Here is a 15,001-nt window from a genome sequence, read left to right as displayed (position 1 = left end):
TGCCATGTTTGGAAGGCTCCAGCGTTGATTAATTTTGGACCGATTCAAGTGCCACAATCCTGAGGTCGCCGCTTCGATTTGATCTCCCGGAACGGCATACGAACGATGGACAAGTGTCTTAAAGCGACCCTGCCTCTTGTCCACCCTGCATAGATGGATGTCCCACGGTCTGTCGTGGGGTGGGGGGGGGGTAAAGTGTGAGTGCTCCCTCCTCGGCGTTGAAGAGTGGGTCAAATATCCTTTAGAGGAGGCTCTGTGCAGACTCTTCCACCAGCAGTGCCTTGTGAAAGACATTGCAGGGCTGTGCCTTTACCCGAGTAAGAAGAGACTCGTGGCAGGCAGAGAGCACAAACAAGACTTTCCCACTGCTGTCAATGGTACCATTCCTATAATTTTCACTCCTATCGTGTTTTTGTCGTGTTTGTTGTTGTAACTTTGTGACCCACCCTGACTGGACATCTGTGAAAAAGAGCTTTATAAGCTCCTCCTGCAGTATAAATACAGATTCTGATCCTGATCCTGAGCAGAGTTGAGAGCGTGCTGGGGAAGCATTCATCTCATAGGCACCACCCTTCTCCACACACTAAAAGACACAGCTCCCCCGTGTAGCCTACATAGACTGTTGGGCGAAGTGTGGTAAGCGGCCACCTATAAGGCCTGGATGACACAAGGGTAGTGTGAGTTCAGCAGTTCCTATTTCGTAAAATATACGAGGGGATGGGTGGCCAACACCACGCCTGGCCGCATTTATCTCCATAGTGGCAATGTTTACACACCGCACCAGGCACTCATTTGAGGCTGAGTCGACCTAGGGGAGGCCGAGGACCGCTTCAGATAATCGTCACTGACGGTGTTGGCCATGAGCAGGAATCAAACTTGGGTCGCCGGGTTCGTAGCGCAGAGCGCCGACCGTGACACTGCCTCTGCACTCACACAATCGATACTGCCTCAGAATTACATAAATTGCCGTGGGTTTTCGACGGAACGTGTTGTGATATTTCAACCTCGTGTGTCGGCCTCAAAGCCGAGGTCTCCTCAAAGCACCTGTACAGACACCGATGACATGGCCTCATCGCAGCTTCAAAACCACAACTCCCTTCAAAATGTTACCCGAGAATGGCCATTGATTTTCAGTGCATTTGAACAAATCCGATTTGGATTGCAGCCTCAACGCCCATTCCATTTGGGCCAAGTCACCACAAAGGGCAGTGGCAGCTACAATCTGTGGCCACTGAGGCGGCGTGCACACCTGCAGCTCGTTTTCTCCACTCGTGCTTGACGGTGGCGGCTGGGTCTGTACGAAGTGGACATTAGCGGTGCTGCTTCACCTCGACAATTCTCTAAGAATTGTACTTTTAAATCATATATCCTCTTAAGAATGTATCCTTATTAAAATGTATTTTTAAATCATGTATCCGTTTAGGGATGTATCCTTATTAAAAAAAAAGTTTCAGAAAAACCTGTGTGAAAGTAGAAAGTAAAAATAAAACAGCAGATTTTTAAATACATTTTGTATTATTTTTTTTACTTTATTATTTATAACCTATTCAGAATTGATGAGTAAAAAAATCGAAATATAGGGCGCTGGGTCTCACTGCCCCAATGAGACGCACATGTCGGCATCTCAATGGCCAATTTAAACGCCTCCGACGGAGTGAGCTGAAAAATTAAGCATTGGTGCGCCATTAATTCGAACCCAGGCCAATAACAAACCGCCGTTCCAGGGGTCACTTGCATCCAGACAGCCAAATGGAAATGAGCCTCTTCCTCCATAGAAAGCGCCGACCGCCCCCCAACCACCCTGCCACCAACCAGCTAGGAGTTAGACCTGCCGGCCGCCACGGGGTGGCTTGCTCACATTTTGTTTACAGCTCCTGATTTAAATATATATTTAGATTCACGTTTACCCAGAAAAGCCTCACAAAGTCTCTTTTTCAGGAGGGTCCTGCAAATTTGTCACGGTAGGGGGCGATGTTGCTGCTGCGTGTAATCCCAATTGAGTAATTTGCAGATAAAGTTTCAGCATTGGGATGTTGAGCCAATACCACTTACAGTGAGGGAAAAAAGTATTTGATCCCCTGCTGATTTTGTACGTTTGCCCACTGACAAAGAAATGATCAGTCTATAATTTTAATGGTAGGTTTATTTGAAGAGAGACAGAATAACAACAAAAATCCAGAAAAACGCATGTCAAAAATGTTATGATTTGATTTGCATTTTAATGAGGGAAATAAGTATTTGACCCCTCTGCAAAACATGACTTAGTACTTGGTGGCAAAAACCCTTGTCGCCAATCACAGAGGTCAGACGTTTCGTGTAGTTGGCCACCAGGTTTGCACACATCTCAGGAGGGATTTTGTCCCACTCCTCTTTGCAGATCTTCTCCAAGTCATTAAGGTTTCGAAGCTGATGTTTGGAAACTCGAACCTTCAGCTCCCTCCACAGATTTTCTATGGGTTTAAGGTCTGGAGACTGGCTAGGCCACTCCAGGACCTTAATGTGCTTCTTCTTGAGCCACTCCTTTGTTGCCTTGGCCGTGTGTTTTGGGTCATTGTCATGCTGGAATACCCATCCACGACCCATTTTCAATGCGATGGCTGAGGGAAGGAGGTTCTCACCCAAGATTTGACGGTGCATGGCCCCATCCATCGTCCCTAAGATGCGGTGAAGTTGTCCTGTCCCCGTTGCAGAAAAACACCCCCAAAGCATAATGTTTTCACCTCCATGTTTTATGGTGGGGATGGTGTTCTTGGGGTCATAGGCAGCATTCCTCCTCCTCCAAACACGGCGAGTTGAGTTGATGCCAAAGAGCTCTATTTTGGTCTCATCTGACCACAACACTTTCACCCAGTTGTCCTCTGAATCATTCAGATGTTCATTGGCAAACTTCAGACGGGCATGTATATGTGCTTTCTTGAGCAGGGGGACCTTGTGGGTGCTGCAGGATTTCAGTCCTTCACGGCGTAGTGTGTTAACAATTGTTTTGTTGGTGACTATGGTCCCAGTTGCCTTGAAATCATTGACAAGATCCTCCCGTGTAGTTCTGGGCTGATTCCTCACCGTTCTCATGATAATTGCAACTCCACGAGGTGAGATCTTGCATGGAGCCCCAGGCCGAGGGAGATTGACAGTTCTTGTGTGTTTCTTCCATTTGCGAATAATCGCACCAACTGTTGTCACCTTCTCACCAAGCTGCTTGGCAATAGTCTTGTAGCCCATTCCAGCCTTGTGTAGGTCTACACTCTTGTCCCTGACATCCTTGGAGAGCTCGTTGGTCTTGGCCATGGTGGAGAGTTTGGAATCTGATTGATTGCTTCTGTGGACAGGTGTCTTTTATACAGGTAACAAGCTGAGATTAGAGCACTCCCTTTAAGAGTGTGCTCCTAATCTCAGCTCGTTACCTGTATAAAAGACACCTGGAAGCCAGAAATCTTTCTGATTGAGAGGGGGTCAAATACTTATTTCCCTCATTAAAATGCAAATCAATTTATAACATTTTTGACATGCGTTTTTCTGGATTTTTGTTGTTGTTATTCTGTCTCTCACTGTTCAAATAAACCTACCATTAAAATTATAGACTGATCATTTATTTTTGATTTAAATCTTTCGTGACTGCAGTAATTCATATTCGTAGTTCTTTCGGTAAAGTCACGTTGAAGGGAAACAATAAAATAATAAAATATATATAAAACAATAAAAATTCTCACGACGTTTCGACCATGACACAAACGGTCGTCATCAGGTGTGTCGGTTTGCATAAATGTATTTATTTTAAAACGGCGAATTTATTTATTTATTTACTTATAAAAACGTTAGCGCCACGCGCAGCGATTTGGCAGTTTATTTAGAAGGACTAGTCCATCTATGTTCTGAAAAGAGGAGGGGGGAGACGAAAATTTTTTAATGTATGCTGTCTGAAAGCCACTGTAAGCGTGAACAATCAATTAAGACCTGAAATGGTTTATCAAATCTTTCCAATGATTGCGAAGCCAGAATCCATCTTCTCGGTTGAAATTGTCTCTGTGCTTGTATATGTGGATAGCCTCATGAACAAATCTCTCATGGTAGCCAGATGGCTTACAAAGAACCTCTGTCTTGGAAAAGTCAATGTCATGTGAGCCTACTGAATTATAACAATTATCTGCCACGGCCGAGGTGTTGGTTCTACCGTGTTTAAGGTCTGCTTTCTGTTCACGAATGCGGTCCGAGACATGGCGTTTGGTTTCTCCAGTGTAACTACTACCACAGAGGCAACTTAGTTTGTAGACACCAGGGTATTGTATGTCCGGAATCACATCTTTTACAGACGGAACCAGATCACGGATTTTATGTAATGTGTTGAAACGGACCTGGATCTTGTGTTTATTCAAGATTTTGGAGATATTTTTTGTGATCCCCGCAATGTAGGGTAAAGTGATGGTTTTGAAAGGCTCCTCAAGAGGGTCCTTCTTCATGGTTTGAGTGATAGCTTTGCGGATTGTATAGTCGGAGTAACCATTAGCCTTAAGAGCTTGCTGTACGTGCTTGAGTTCACTGCCTATGTGTTCCTGGTCGGATATGCATTGGGCTCTATGATACAGAGTCTTGATGAGAGAATTCTTCTGTGATGGATTGTGGTGGGAATCCGGTTTCAGATAAGCATCCGTATGGGTAGCTTTCCTGTAGACAGAGTGGCTCATTGCACCATCAGGTCTCTTTTTAATTAGGACATCCAAAAAAGGTAGCTTGCCATCTTTTTAGACTTCCATGGTAAATCTGATGGCTGGGTGTATGGAATTGATGTGGTCGAAGAATTGGTCTAGAGCAGGCCGGCCATGTGGCCAGATGACAAAAGTGTCATCCACGTACCTCTTCCATAAGGTTGGGCGCAGAGTGGCAGTCTGGATGGCGTCAGTCTCAAAATTCTCCATGAAAATGTTAGCTATAACCGGAGATAGGGGGGAGCCCATTGGGGTGCCCTCAGTTTGTTTGTAGAAAGTTCCATTCCAAGTGAAGTATGTATTGGTTAAACAGTGTCTCACCAGGGGGGGTACCTCAGTGTTTAGTCCTTAATGAACCAAGTCTTCAATGATTGCGATGGTGTCAGGTACAGAAACCTTGGTGAATAAGGAAACTACATCAAAACTGACAAGCAGGTCGTCTGGGGACAGGGAAATACCCTTGATTGTCGATACCAGGTGAGTAGAATTTTGTACCGCAGAGGTGTTTTTTTGGCTTAGCAATCATTGGAAAGATTTGATAAACCATTTCAGGTCTTAATTGATTGTTCACGCTTACAGTGGCTTTCAGACAGCATACATTAAAAAAAAATTCGTCTCCCCCCTCCTCTTTTCAGAACATAGATGGACTAGTCATTCTAAATAAACTGCCAAATTGCTGCGCATGGCGCTAACGTTTTTTTATAAATAAATATACCATTTAAAAATAAATACATTAATGCAAACCGACACACCTGATGATGACCGTTTGTGTTATGGTCGAAACGTCGTGAGAATTTTTATTGTTTTATATATTATTTTATTTTTTCCCTTCAACGTGACTTTACCGAAAGAACTAAGAATATGATCTTTTCTTTGTCAGTGGGCAAAAGTACAAAATCAGCAGGGGATCAAATACTTTTTTCCCTCACGTTACATTGTATGCGGGGTTTTTTACGATATCAGGAAAATAAGAGAACAAACCCAATACTCTTTACAAAAACCCAGCATTGAAAGGCACCCTGGTGGGCAATCAAACCCAGGGCCTGCTTGCTGCGCTGCCTCCCTGCCACCCATGCGTTTCACGCTGAGCAAAGTGGACAGTCAGGCCCATATTAGTGCCGAAGATACCAGCGCTGCCAGTTCCACATCAGAGCTGTGCAGATTTCCATTACAGAAGGCCGCGTGGAAATATATCGCCGCGTAACAATCTGCTGTTTGTTGAATTGCATTGGGAGAAAAAAACGGTTAAATTCAAACATGGGCAAATGTTTTTTTTGTATAATTCAGCTCAGTGCTGATATATTGAAGATTCGTGTTCGCACTGTGCGAGAAATAGCAGCGTTCCATCTGATATGGCCGTGATGCAACAAGACAGACTCGGGGCCTAGCCTGTTATTACAGAGTGGGGGGGGGGGGATGGCCACAGATAGAGCTCGTGATGGAATGACAGCCGGGAAGGAACAACCAAAAGAGAGATGGAACGATAGACGTGGTTGTGAAACAGCTGCACAAGTTGGTGAGTAATGTAACGATAGACGTGGTTGTGAAACAGCTGCACATGTTGGTGAGTAATGGAACGATAGACGTGGTTCATCATTGGACCTCCTTTGCCAGTACCAAAATAGAATAATAGGGAATTTCCCCTTTTTTCTGGCAACAAAACGGAATCCGTTTTACAAGGACTCATGTCTGCATTAACCACAATACTTGCAGTCAAAATGCAAACAAAAAACACACACTGATAATATATGTATTGTCCTTGAAACTGATTGGTCCACACCAGAGACAAATTTCTTTAGAGCCTTGTCTCAATCTGGTCAAGCACCAATAGACGTGGTTGTGAAACAGTTGTACATGTTGGTGAGTAATGGATAGATAGACGTGGTTGTGAAACAGCTGTACAAATTAGTGAGTAATGGAACGATAGGCGTGGTTGTGAAACAGCTGCACATGTTGGTGAGTAATGGCACGATAGACGTGGTTGTGAAACAGCTGCACAAGTTGGTGAGTAATGGAACGATAGGCGTGGTTGTGAAACAGCTGCACATGTTGGTGAGTAATGGCACGATAGACGTGGTTGTGAAACAGCTGCACAAGTTGGTGAGTAATGGAACGATAGGCGTGGTTGTGAAACAGCTGCACATGTTGGTGAGTAATGGCACGATAGACGTGGTTGTGAAACAGCTGCACAAGTTGGTGAGTAATGGAACGATAGGCGTGGTTGTGAAATAGTTGTACAAGTTGGTGAGTAATGGAACGATAGGCGTGGTTGTGAAACAGCTGCACATGTTGGTGAGTAATGGCACGATAGACGTGGTTGTGAAACAGCTGCACATGTTGGTGAGTAATGGCACGATAGACGTGGTTGTGAAACAGCTGCACAAGTTGGTGAGTAATGGAACGAGCACAGTGTGAGTCAGCATCATAATAACAATGCACGATACCAGCAAGCCACGCAGAGTCTCAAGACCTTGTTTTTAGGAGGGTCCTGTATTGGGATGTTTGGCCAATGCCATCCCTTAGCATGCATGAGGAAAGCAGGTGACAAGAGCCATGAATGCGAGGGGATATCACCAAAAGCTCTGTGCAGATCGCTTTACAGACGCTCTCCTGGTCCCCTCGCAGAACCGAAGCCACAACGCCGTGGGATACTCAGGCAGTCTCCCATCCGAGTGCTAACCATGCTAAACCGTGCTTAGGGATGATGACAGCAGTCAGGATGCTCAGCGTGAAACCCTTTCTCAACCCACTGCTGGACGTGGGCCTCCGTCATCGGCATTATTTGACCATACTTCACCACGCCGGTCAGTGCGGGTCGGACAAGGGCGGACGCGAGACCCCAAGGCGGGTTCAGACATCACTCGAAAACTCAGGTCGCGAGGGTTCGCGGCGGAGCGCCCTAACCACCGTGCAACTCCAGAGAGACCCGGAGCGCCGCGAGGGGCAGGGCGGGAGGGAGGACCTGCAGTGGACGACGACCGGGCCGGCCTCCGGCGGGTTGAGGCTGCGCACGCGGCGGATGAAGGCGAGCAGCCCCGTGGCGTAGTAGGGGACGCCGTGGTCAGGCCAGCCCGTGAAGTGGAACTGCTTCACCTCCTGCACTTCAAAGTATCCCGTCTGCACGCGCGCGGGCGACACACAGCCACGGACCCGTCCACCGCCGAGCGCCACCCAGGGAGGGGATGGGGGGGGGGTGAGGGGGGTGAGGGGGATGGGGGGGGGGTGTGAGGGGGGTGAGGGGGGTGAGGGGGATGCATCGAGGCCACCTGCGCCGGTGTCTTTGAACATTCCAAAGACGCCCGATGGAATTATCGACCCGTTTTATGTGTGTGTATGTGTGTGTGTATGTGTGTGTATGTGTGTGTATGTGTGTATGTGTGTGTGTATGTGTGTGTGTATGTGTGTGTGTATGTGTGTGCGTGCGTGTGTTGGTCGCCTGAAAGTGGGCGACCTGTGCAGGGTCACGCTTCAGTTCTTGTTTTGAAAAATAAAACCGAAATGCGCTGTGGAAAAAAAAAACACGATTCCGTGCTGGGTGGTTTGAGAGCATCTGACAAACTGCGATGTGGTGCGTGCATGCGTGCGTACTCGTGAATGCGTATGTCCGTGTGCATTTTTTATTCTGGCCATACCACTCACTCGTGCGCTGTCCCGACCTTTTCATAGATGCCTCCCCTAGGTCAAGAGCTTGAAATGATTTGCCGATGCTTTGTGTAAAGATCAGCACTGGGGACACAGAAGTTATCGGGAGTGGAGCTGGAAACACCTAGCCCTTTGTGCAATGTGCTGGCCTTAATAGGTGCTCACCAACAGCTCTTGCCTCAACAATCTATGTAGGCTACAGGGGGGATCTTAGCATTTTCCTTTTTGGGTGTGCATGCATCTGTATTGAGAGAGGTGTACACTGCTTCACAAACCGAATAATGGACCTGGCTTCCTGAGTTCAATTTCCAGTCACAGACGGCATCAGTGACGGGCTTATCTTGACCTGTTCTGGGCCTCCCCGAGGTCAATTCGACCTTAATCGAGCGCCTGGTGCGGCATGTAAACATCGCCACTGGCGAGACTTCGCAGGTGGCCGTCCGTGGTACGGGCCACATAACCCCCCTTGTTTGCTGTGCCGGCCTAAATAGGTTCTCACAAATGGCACTTTCCCCAGCCAGTGTATATGGCTACACGGAACATCTTTGCCTTTGCTGAGTGTATGTGTGAGTGTGTGCAAATTGAGTGCTGTTTTTATATGCAAAGAAGTAATTTTCCAAGTCGTGGCCTTGGTCGATGTTCGCAGCATTGTGCAGTTGCCTGCCGAGTTATTTACTTATTATTTGTGTGGTGCATTCGCAGCATTCATCACCCATGTCAAGGTTTTCATCATTGTGTCGCCGCCTGAACGCAAATACCCCTCTTCACTCTATCTGCACTGAGAGAGCTTTTGGGGGCCTCCCAAAAGGTGAAGTAGTTTTAGTGGATGATCTAAATTGGAATTGGCTAAATCTGCCGGCCGTGGCCACAAATTTTGCAGATGTATTTAACCTGTTTCAATTAATAAATGTTCCCACAAGACCCAACCTAAAAAATCCGGGAGAGTCATCTCTGCTTGACGTCCTATTGACAAATGCCCCTCACAATATCGCACTGACTGGTGTTCTGGGTAATAACCTTAGTGATCACTCCTTAATTTTTGGGATGAGATCATCAGCCAGACCCAAAGCCCCCTCTAAATTAGTTGAGAAGCACTCTATGAGACACTTCAGCACTCAGGCATTTACTAATGATGTGCTTCACTCAGATATTGACAAGGTCTGTGATATCCCCAACCTGACTACGGCTTGGGAGACCTTCAGGCACACGTTTCTCCAAATTCTTAACAAACATGCTCCGTTGGTTAGATTTAAAACTAAAGGCAACCGCCCACCATGGTTTGATCCTTTGATTACAAAGCTCATGAAAGCTAGGGACAAGGCTTGGGCATGTGCTCAGAAAAGTAAATTGATCAATGACTGGCTAGAATACAGGATTTTAAGGAATAGATGCGTAAAAAATCAGGCATGCAAAAAAATGCCTACTTTTCCTCCACTCTCCTGGAATCACGTGGAAAAGCCAGGATTTTCTGGAAAACAATCAAATGTATCGAAAAGGCATCCAAAACAGATAATCTGCCCGTTGAGCTTAACCGAAATTGGGAATATTTTTCAGATCCCAAAAAAATTGTTGACAATTTTAACCTTCATTTTTCTGAAGCTGGTAATCTTTTTGATAATGTATTGGGAGTCACCCATGCTCATGCAATTTCCTACACCCCTGTCCAAACATTAAACGAATTTAGTTTCCAGACAATCCACGAAAGTAATGTTCTGAAACAACTGTCCTACCTCAAAGGGTCCTCCTCTACCGGAGCAGATAATATTCCCGTCTTTGCTCTACTAACTGTTGGTCACCTACAGTAATATACAAACCTATAGTCCACATTTTCAACCTGTCCATCAAAGCAGCATCAGTTCCTCTAGAATGGAAACATTCCTATGTCCGTCCACTTCACAAAGGGGCCCTAAAGATTATCCAGATAACTACCGACCTATCTCAATTTTGTCCCCGTTGATGAAAATTTTTGAAAAATTATTGAACTACCAAATTAGCAGTTTCCTGTCCACCAACAATCTACTACATCTAAAACAATCTGGCTTCTGGAAAAAAGACAGCACCACATCTGCTGCATTAGACTCTCTGAATCACATTGACAGTAACCTTGATAATAAGCAGTGCTGTGCCTGTCTTTTTCTTGACCTGTCCAAAGCTTTTGATACAGTAGACCACAACACCCTGCTTAGTAAACTAAGTTGCCTCGGTTTTTCCGAAAACGCAGTAAAATGATTAAAAATTTACCTCTTTTCTCGCACCCAAACTGTATTCACAGATGGTTGGAGGTCAAACAGTGTTAAGATAACAAAAGGGGTTCCACAGGGTTCCATCCTCGGCCCCCTCTTGTTCTCTCTACATGTCAATGACTTGGGCACTGACCTGGATCATTCCAGGGTAAATCTTTTTGCAGATGACACGATACTGATTACTGCTGGCCGCTCTCCGGATGACGTGATTGCTAAGCTCCAGGGTGATTTCAACAAACTACAACACCAGCTAGTTGCTCTTAAACTAGTCCTGAATACCTCCAAAACCAAGGTGCTATGCTTCTCACCAGGACTAAAGCAAGAAGTTATTTTTCCCCAATTACATTCCTTAAATAACTATCAAAAAGAGCAAGTCAAGATCTATAAGTATCTCGGGGTCATCCTGGACTCAAAACTGAATTTTGAAGATCACATTGATTATATTGGTAAAAAGACAAAAAATAAAAATTGGTTTTCTGTATCGACACAAGCACTGCTTCCCCCCTATGTTCCGTTTGGAATTGATAAAAGCTAACATACTGCCTCTACTTGATTACTGTGACATCGTATATAAATCAGCCCCAAGTACTGTACTGAAGAAGCTTGATTCCCATTTATCACTCGGCCTTAAGATTTGCATTGAACTGCTCATATAGGACTCACCACTGTTATCTCTACATTGGGTCAAACTTAACATCTCTTAATGTTCGACGGCTTGTGCACCAGATGTTATTTATTCACGATGTACTTACAAAACAATCCGCAGACTACCTGCTGGATCTCCTCTCTGTTTCAAAGAACAAATTTGACCTCAGGTCTTCGCTCATTTACCAGCTTCACATTCCCTATTGCCGTACAAAAACTGGAGGAAGGGCCTTTGCTATTGATGCCCCCAGGGTCTGGAATGCTATTGCCAATAAACTGCAACTTGAATCACTACCTATGAGATCTTCACTCAAAACTGCTCTAGAGGAGTTGTATACCCCTAGCTGCCACTGCTATTCAGTTGCAGCGGACGACCGCTGCAAAGTATTATCTTCATTTTGATTTAGTGTGCTGATCTTAAAGGTGCATTGAAAAATGTGATACTCCGACTGATGCTCCTGTTGTTGTGGAGTGACTCATGCAGCCAGCTATGGCTCTAGGGCAGTGGTTCTTAACCTGGGTTCGATCGAACCCCAGGGGTTCGGTGAGTCGATCTCAGGGGTTCGGCAGAGCCCCCGCCACGGAGGTCCGGACACACTTGAATTATTGTGTAAATTTGTGATGACACACACGGCCCGCTTGGCCATCACTGGCTGCAGATGATCATGCTACACTGCTTGGCCAATCAGCGCTGCGGGGAATTTAGTGCGTACTCAGTAGTCAACGTGTGACTGTTGTTGTCATACGTCGTGTGATTTCTTTAATATTTTATCCATACTAACTATGTCGGGCAAAAGAAGAAAGTGGTCGGACGAATATGTACAACATGGATTCTCATGTATCACGGAACGTGATGGGAGTGAGCGTCCTATCTGCATGATTTGCAACGCCAAGTTGAGCAACTCTAGTCTTGCACCGGCAAAACTAAAGGAACACTTCTTGAAGCTGCATGGAGATGGGGAATACAAGAACACAACACTTGCTGAATTCAGGGTGAAGAGAGCCAGATTCGATGAAAGGGCCACTCTGCCTGCTCTTGGATTTGTACCTGTTAACAAACCGATCCTGACAGCATCGTACGAAGTTGCTTACCTGATCGCAAAGCAGGGCAAGCCACACACCATTGGTGAAACACTTGTGAAACCAGCTGCATTAAAGATGGCGAATCTGATACTCGGAACAGCGGCCGAAGGTAAATTATACCAAATTCCCCTTTCAAATGACACCGTCAGTGACAGAATAGAAGACATGAGTAAAGACATCTTGGCTCAAGTAGTCGCGGATCTGATTTCAAGCCCGGCAAAATTCAGCCTTCAACTCGACGAAACCACATACGTTTCTGATCTAAGCCAGCTTGCTGTTTTTGTACGCTATGTGAAAGACGACATGATAAAAGAAGAGTTTTTATTTTGTAAGCCTCTTACAACAACGAAGGCAGCCGATGTGAAGAAGCTTGTGGATGACTTCTTCAGAGACAACAATCTTTCATGGGATATGGTTTCTGCAGTTTGTACGGACGGAGCTCCAGTCATGCTGGGAAGAAAGTCTGGTTTTGGTGCGCTAGTAAAGGCCGATGCACCACACATCATTGTGACGCATTGTATTCTGCACAGGCATGCGTTGGCAACAAAAACCTTACCTCCAAAAATGACAGAAGTATTAAAAACTGTGGTGGAATGTGTGAACTATGTGCGAAAAAGTGCTCTGAGGCACCGCATCTTCAGTGAGCTGTGTAAAGAAATGGGCTCTGAATTTGAGGTACTTCTGCTCCATTCTAATATTCGGTGGTTATCCCGGCGACAGGTGCTGAATCGTGTTTTTGCCATGCGTGTGGAATTAGCCCTGTTTTTGCAAGAGCACCAACACTGCCATGCAGATTGCTTCAAAAATCCTGAGTTCATTCTCATTTTAGCGTACATGGCTGATATATTCGCAGCTCTCAATCATCTCAATCAGCAGATGCAGGGTGGTGGAGTCAATATCATGGAAGCGGAAGAACACCTGAAGGCTTTTCAAAAAAGCTACCGTTATGGAAACGACGAACAGAGAACAACAACTTCGCAAACTTCCCGCTTCTGGACGACTGTGCAAGTAAGATCGAAGATGTGTCTGGAATCGGAGATATTTCTGTATCCACGGAACTGAAGCAAACAATTGCCACGCACTTAGATGAGCTTGCAAAGTCTCTCGACGGATATTTCCCTACAAGAGAGTCATATCCAGCATGGGTGAGACAGCCGTTCACGTTTGCTGTTGAAACAGCAGATGTCAATGATGAATTCCTCGACGAAATCATTGAAATTCAGCAGAGCCAGGTTCAACAGCAACTCTTCAGAACAACAACGCTCTCAACGTTTTGGTGTCGACAAATGAACAAGTATCCAGTTATTGCTAAGAAAGCCCTGGATTTTTTTATACCATTTGTTACAACATATCTTTGTGAGCAATCCTTTTCGAGGATGCTGGACATAAAAACGAAGAAAAGGAACAGACTTTGCTGTGACAATGACATGAGAGTGGCACTTGCCAAGGTGAAGCCACGCATATCTGAACTGATCTCTCAAAGGCAACAGCAGAAGTCACATAGATTTCCAGGTATGTAATTTGTTGTGAGTTTATGCATTGTGTTGGTTTTATTCTTTGAACAAGGTAATGTTCATGCACGGCTCATTTTGTGTACCAGTAAAAAACATATCTACGTCTTGAATTTGAAAAAAATCACATTTTATTTTTCACTAAAGAGGGGTTCGGTGAATGCGCATATGAAACTGGTGGGGTTCGGTACCTCCAACAAGGTTAAGAACCACTGCTCTAGGGTTTGGTGTTACATGTTATTTATGTAGTTTATTGTTAAACATTCAGTCACAGTTCCTATGATCACTGTCACATTGCTTTTATGGCTTTATTTTGGTGATGTCGAAAACGTTTTTTGGTTTGGCCATGTTTGTTTGTTGTAGTACGGAGTGAGACTGATGGCTTTAATCTAAGTTGTCTGGTGGTTGTTGTTGTTTGACTTGCATCCCATTGGGATTTTTGCACACAGCGTTGGTGTACGGTGCTTTTTTCAGGAATATTTTGCTGTTTTTTTCCTGGATTTTCTGTTTGCACAGTCACAAAGTCACTTTAAGATGTTTTCTTGTTCATGTTTTTTGTTTTTGTTTGTTGCGGCTGCACCCGATTCAAGAGCCGAATGGCTCACAGGGCTATACCAAATAAATTAAACTGAAAACAGAAACTGAATCTACATAGAATGAATATCTGCAACGGTTCCACTATTCAAACCATTATGCAATCATCACTCACCGCACACGTTCAATGCAGGCAGCGTGCATGTGTATAATAAACACAACATTGTCATGAACACATATATTGCATCATAAGAGGGCAAGACTTGAGCCAGACGCCCTCACTCGAAGGGATGATGGCCCACTGTGAAGACTAATCATGGAGTGGCGGACAAGGAACGGAATGGAACCGAAAAGACCCCCACCTTGGAGATGGAGCGATGAAATCAGTTCACGTGGAGGTGCTAGGGAGATGCTTTAACGTTGCATGACAGGGAAAGGTGTCAGTGGCCTGGGGAGGCCATCTATCAATGGCACATGATGATGACAAACCCTTACTAAATCCGAGGACATTTTCAGGAAGGTGCTGCTGCTGCATTGGGATGTTTGACACATTCCCATGAACGAGTTGTATGGCTTCTGGGGTACCACACACAGACACGGACAAAAGGGTGACACTCAGAGCTGTGCAGAAAGAGAGTACAGA

The 15,001-nt window shown here is 45.2% G+C and overlaps 1 protein-coding gene across 7 annotated transcripts in view; it reads right to left on the bottom strand.

Moving 5' to 3' along the window:
• Positions 1-15,001, bottom strand: part of LOC116945127 (receptor-type tyrosine-protein phosphatase kappa-like) — a 249,301-nt gene that overhangs the window by 46,993 nt on the left and 187,307 nt on the right. For all 7 annotated transcript variants that reach the window (XM_032959269.2, XM_032959268.2, XM_032959279.2 and 4 more), the window contains one exon: positions 7,663-7,817. In XM_032959269.2, coding sequence (XP_032815160.2) covers positions 7,663-7,817 — 155 coding nt within the window. The remainder of the gene's footprint in view (positions 1-7,662; positions 7,818-15,001) is intronic.

This window comes from Petromyzon marinus, chromosome 23 (assembly GCF_048934315.1).
Source record: "Petromyzon marinus isolate PM22_M1 ecotype Great Lakes invasive population chromosome 23, UKy_Petmar_22M1.pri1.0, whole genome shotgun sequence".
Lineage (NCBI taxonomy): Eukaryota > Metazoa > Chordata > Hyperoartia > Petromyzontiformes > Petromyzontidae > Petromyzon > Petromyzon marinus.
The sequence above is the reverse complement of the archived record's forward strand: the minus strand, read 5'-3'. Positions and strand labels throughout refer to the sequence as shown.